Source organism: Geospiza fortis, unplaced genomic scaffold (genome assembly GCF_000277835.1).
Source record: "Geospiza fortis unplaced genomic scaffold, GeoFor_1.0 scaffold408, whole genome shotgun sequence".
NCBI lineage: Eukaryota > Metazoa > Chordata > Aves > Passeriformes > Thraupidae > Geospiza > Geospiza fortis.
The window spans coordinates 5,549,753-5,553,398 of record NW_005054330.1 but is presented as its reverse complement, the minus strand read 5'-3'; the positions used below and the strand labels follow the sequence as shown (position 1 = coordinate 5,553,398).

At 62.3% G+C, this 3,646-nt stretch overlaps 1 protein-coding gene across 1 annotated transcript in view; it reads right to left on the bottom strand.

Moving 5' to 3' along the window:
* The window catches only part of DDX54 (DEAD-box helicase 54), a gene marked incomplete at its 5' end in the record, with an annotated part of 5,409 nt that overhangs the window by 413 nt on the left and 1,350 nt on the right, over positions 1–3,646 (bottom strand). The window contains 13 exons of the mRNA XM_031057479.1: positions 6–111; positions 190–293; positions 475–579; positions 666–895; positions 1,055–1,252; positions 1,338–1,411; positions 1,497–1,718; positions 1,931–2,065; positions 2,315–2,525; positions 2,748–2,879; positions 3,001–3,062; positions 3,224–3,345; positions 3,448–3,543. Coding sequence (XP_030913339.1) covers positions 6–111; positions 190–293; positions 475–579; positions 666–895; positions 1,055–1,252; positions 1,338–1,411; positions 1,497–1,718; positions 1,931–2,065; positions 2,315–2,525; positions 2,748–2,879; positions 3,001–3,062; positions 3,224–3,345; positions 3,448–3,543 — 1,797 coding nt within the window. The remainder of the gene's footprint in view (positions 1–5; positions 112–189; positions 294–474; positions 580–665; positions 896–1,054; positions 1,253–1,337; positions 1,412–1,496; positions 1,719–1,930; positions 2,066–2,314; positions 2,526–2,747; positions 2,880–3,000; positions 3,063–3,223; positions 3,346–3,447; positions 3,544–3,646) is intronic.

Genomic DNA, 3,646 nt, shown 5'->3' with positions numbered 1-3,646 from the left:
TCTGCAGGAAGCGCTGCTTGGCCGCCTTCTTGTGCTGCTTCAGGATCTGCTGCTTGTTCCTCAGCTCCGAGCGCACCCTGCCCTGCGCTGGGGGCTGCCCGGGGCCTGTGCCTGCAGGGAACAGGGCTGTGCTCAGAGCCAGGCTGAGGGGAGCAGGGCAGGGCTCTGCTGCTTGCTTTGGGTACTCACCGTGCCCACGCCTGTGCTTCCCTCTGAACTGCTCCCTGCTGCGTGGCCCTTCCTCATCCTCATCCCGCTCGTCAACCTTGTACTTCTGCTTCCACTTCTCATAGCTGGGATGGGTGGGTTAAGGGAATATGTGGGGACCCCTCGCTTGACCCTGTGCTGTGGTTGTCACACTGTGCTCCCTCCCCTGGCTGCTGCCCTGGCAGGGGATGGAGCCCTGGCACACAGCTCCAGCCCTGCTCCCACAGTGCCCAGCCCAGGCAGGCAGCAGCGCCCACGGCAGGATACAGGTTGTTCTTGTAGGAGCTGCTGATGTAGCGCCCGCTCTCTGTCCGCACCTTCTTCTTGTCCTCCTGGCCTGTCTGCCCCACAAACCGCTTCTTCTTGCGGTCCCTGCGAGAGACAGAGGGGTGGTGGGACCGAGCAGTGCCACCCCCAGCCCCGATTCCCCCTCCAGCCCATGGGCAAAGCCCACTCACCACTTGAGTAGCTGCTTGTTCTTGTTGAGGTTGTGGTTCTCGTCGCCCATGAGATCCAGCACGGCCCCGGCCGCCTGCTGCTCGAAGGCGCTGCCCTCGCCGCCCACGCTCAGCCTGCCAAGGGGGGTGATGAGAGCAGCCCCCACACAGGCTGGGGGTTTTTTCCTGGTCCCATCTTCTCCTCCTCGGCCCCGTTTTCGCTTCTGGCCCCCCACATTGGAGAACACGTCCTGGATGGGGACAGCGGAGGGTGCAGGAGCCACATCCTCTCAACATCCCTGCAAGTCTCTGCCCCCACCTCCAAACCCCAGCACAATCTGGGGCCCTGCTGCTGCCAGCACCGGGCCAAGGCAGCTCTGCAGCACTTCCTGCATCCATGACCCAATTACCTGGAGGTCTTCCTGCTCTCCTTCCCCATCCTGGGGCTCGGGAGGGGTTGGGCCCATCCCCTGCCCTTTAAGTGCTGCTGCCCGCTTCTCCTGCTGCCCGCGCTGGAACTTCTCGATCAGGGCGCAGTCGTGGCGCCGCTTCGATCGCATCACGGTGCTGGCTGGTGTCCGGGATGTGGCGTTGATCTCAAAGATGGTCTGTCCCCAGGGCAGGAGCATCACTCCCAGTGAGCCACATGGGCAACCCATCCCATCCCATCCCATCCCATCCATCTCAACTCACCGCCTTGGACTTGTAGGTTTTAATGCTATCCACCAACTTCAGCCTCTGCAGCTCAGTGTCTTCAAAGCGAGCTCCTGGGGAAGGCAGGGACAGGGGCACAGATCTGTTTCATGGGAAGGGCAACGGGGTCCCCTCCCTCAGCATCCTCCCAGCACTCACTGAAGAGGGGGTGCATGCCCAGCTGGGACACATCCAGGTCCTTGGCCCTCTTGATGGACTCGGGCGAGGGGCCGGGCCGGGAGCGCAGGTACTGCTTGTGGGCGTTGTCGGCGACGCGGCGGAGGCTGCGCAGCTCCAGAGAGCTCTCGTGGTCCGTCAGCAGCAGGCATTCCTCATCATCCACCAGGCTCTGCGGGACACGGCCCAGGACTCCGCCAGCATCTGCAGCCCAGAGCAGTGTGTCACCTCCCCAGCACCCAGGCTGCGTTTCTCAGAGCAGAGCTGACAGCTCCAGGGAGCTTGGCACTGTTCAATCAGCATCTCCCACACACGGTGTATCACAGCCCCCAGCACCCCATTTTCACCACCACAAGACCACAAACTCCAGCACTGGCCAAGGAGAACACCCCAGTGGCCACACAGCCACCCCTCACCTGCAGGCATCTCCTGGGCTCCAGCGAGGACAAGTGGGCGCCCCAGGAAGAGGTGGAGGTCGAACACGTAGGGCATCTCGTCAGGAGCCACCAGCGAGTAGGCAGTGCCACTGCGGCCAGCTCGGGCCACACGACCTGGCACGGGCAAGAAGAGGATGGGAAACCATGCCCAGCCTGGCCCCACCCAGGCAAGGTATCCCTGGTGTCCCTGGCAGTCTACAGTTACCACGGGGGCATGGCTGGCAAGGGGATACTCTACAGGGAAGGTCCCAGTCCTGCCCCCAAGAGCCCTCACAGTCCAGCTGGGACATCACAGACACTGACACTGCTTTGTCCCCAGTCTGTCCCTCAATACCACAACACAGTGAGGGCACGGGCACCCACCGACACGATGCAGGAACAGCTTGCCCTTGGCAGGGAAGCTGAAGTTGATGACGTTGTCCAGCATGGGGATGTCCAGCCCCCGGGCAGCCACGTCGGTGACCAGCAGCACCGGGCACTTGCCCTGGGAGAACTTGGCAATGTTGATCTTACGGGCGGTCTGGTCCAGAGAGCTGTAGATGTGGGTGCAGCGGATGCCCTGTGCTGTCAGCAGCTGGGAAAGGGAGAAAAGAATGGATGGACGTGCCCTCAGCAGAAACACAGGGCCAGAGACTCCAGAATGGCCACTTGGACCTCCGAATCCTGATGTGCTCCCTCCTCTCTCTGAGGGGTGAATGGATGCAGCACCTCCATGATCACATATTCTGAGATTTCTCCTTCAACCCAGTAAAAGTTCACTGCAGAGCCCACATGGGCACCCCCAAATGCCACTCACCTCCCTCAGATACTCCGTGTGGTGCTTGGTGGCCACAAAGACAACTGTCTGGTCCTGGGGTTTCACCACGCTGCGGAGCAGATGGAGCAGCACGGCCGGTTTGTCGTCCCCACGCACATGGAAGAACACCAGCTGCAGAATGAGGGCAGCGCTCAGCCCCGTGCCACCACTGCCACCCTTGTCCCCTCCTCGGCAGCACGGGGCTTGCAGGGGGTAGGGGGCACAAAGCCCCTTTTGAACTCCCCCATCTCACCTTGAGCTGCTCACTCAGCTTGGACTCCACGTCCAGGCGGATCAGCATGGGCTCAGTGAGGCCTGTGGTGGCACACAGGACATCGGTCACTCAGGGGTGTCCTGCTGGGGACACCCACTTGGGCCAGCATTAATCCAGCTGCGTTTTCCCAGTGCTGGGCTCAGCCTGGCTGTGGGGCTGTGCCATGTCCCCGTCCCCAGTGCCACCTGCCCCAGGTCCTCACCAGCCCGGGCAAACTCGACGAGCAGCTTGGGCAGCGTGGCGGAGAACAGCACGGTCTGGTGGCAGTCTGGCAGCCGGGCAATGATCTCCTGCAGCTGCTCAGCAAAGCCCATCTCAAAGAGCCTGCAGGGAGGGGATATGGGACATGGCAGCTCCCTCTCTGCCACTCCCTGGGCCTCTCACCCGTGTGGGGACACTGCCAGCCCTGGGGACAGCCCTGCTGACCTGTCTGCCTCGTCGAACACCACGTACTCCACAGTGTGCAGCTTCAGCTTCATCTCCACCGCCACGTGCACCAGGCGCCCAGGGGTGGCTATGATTCTGTGGGGACAGAGGGGGTGACAGGACCAGGCCTGGGGAGACAGTGTCCCCACACCATCCTGGGAGCAGGTCCCAAATCCACGCAAAGATGACACAATAGAGA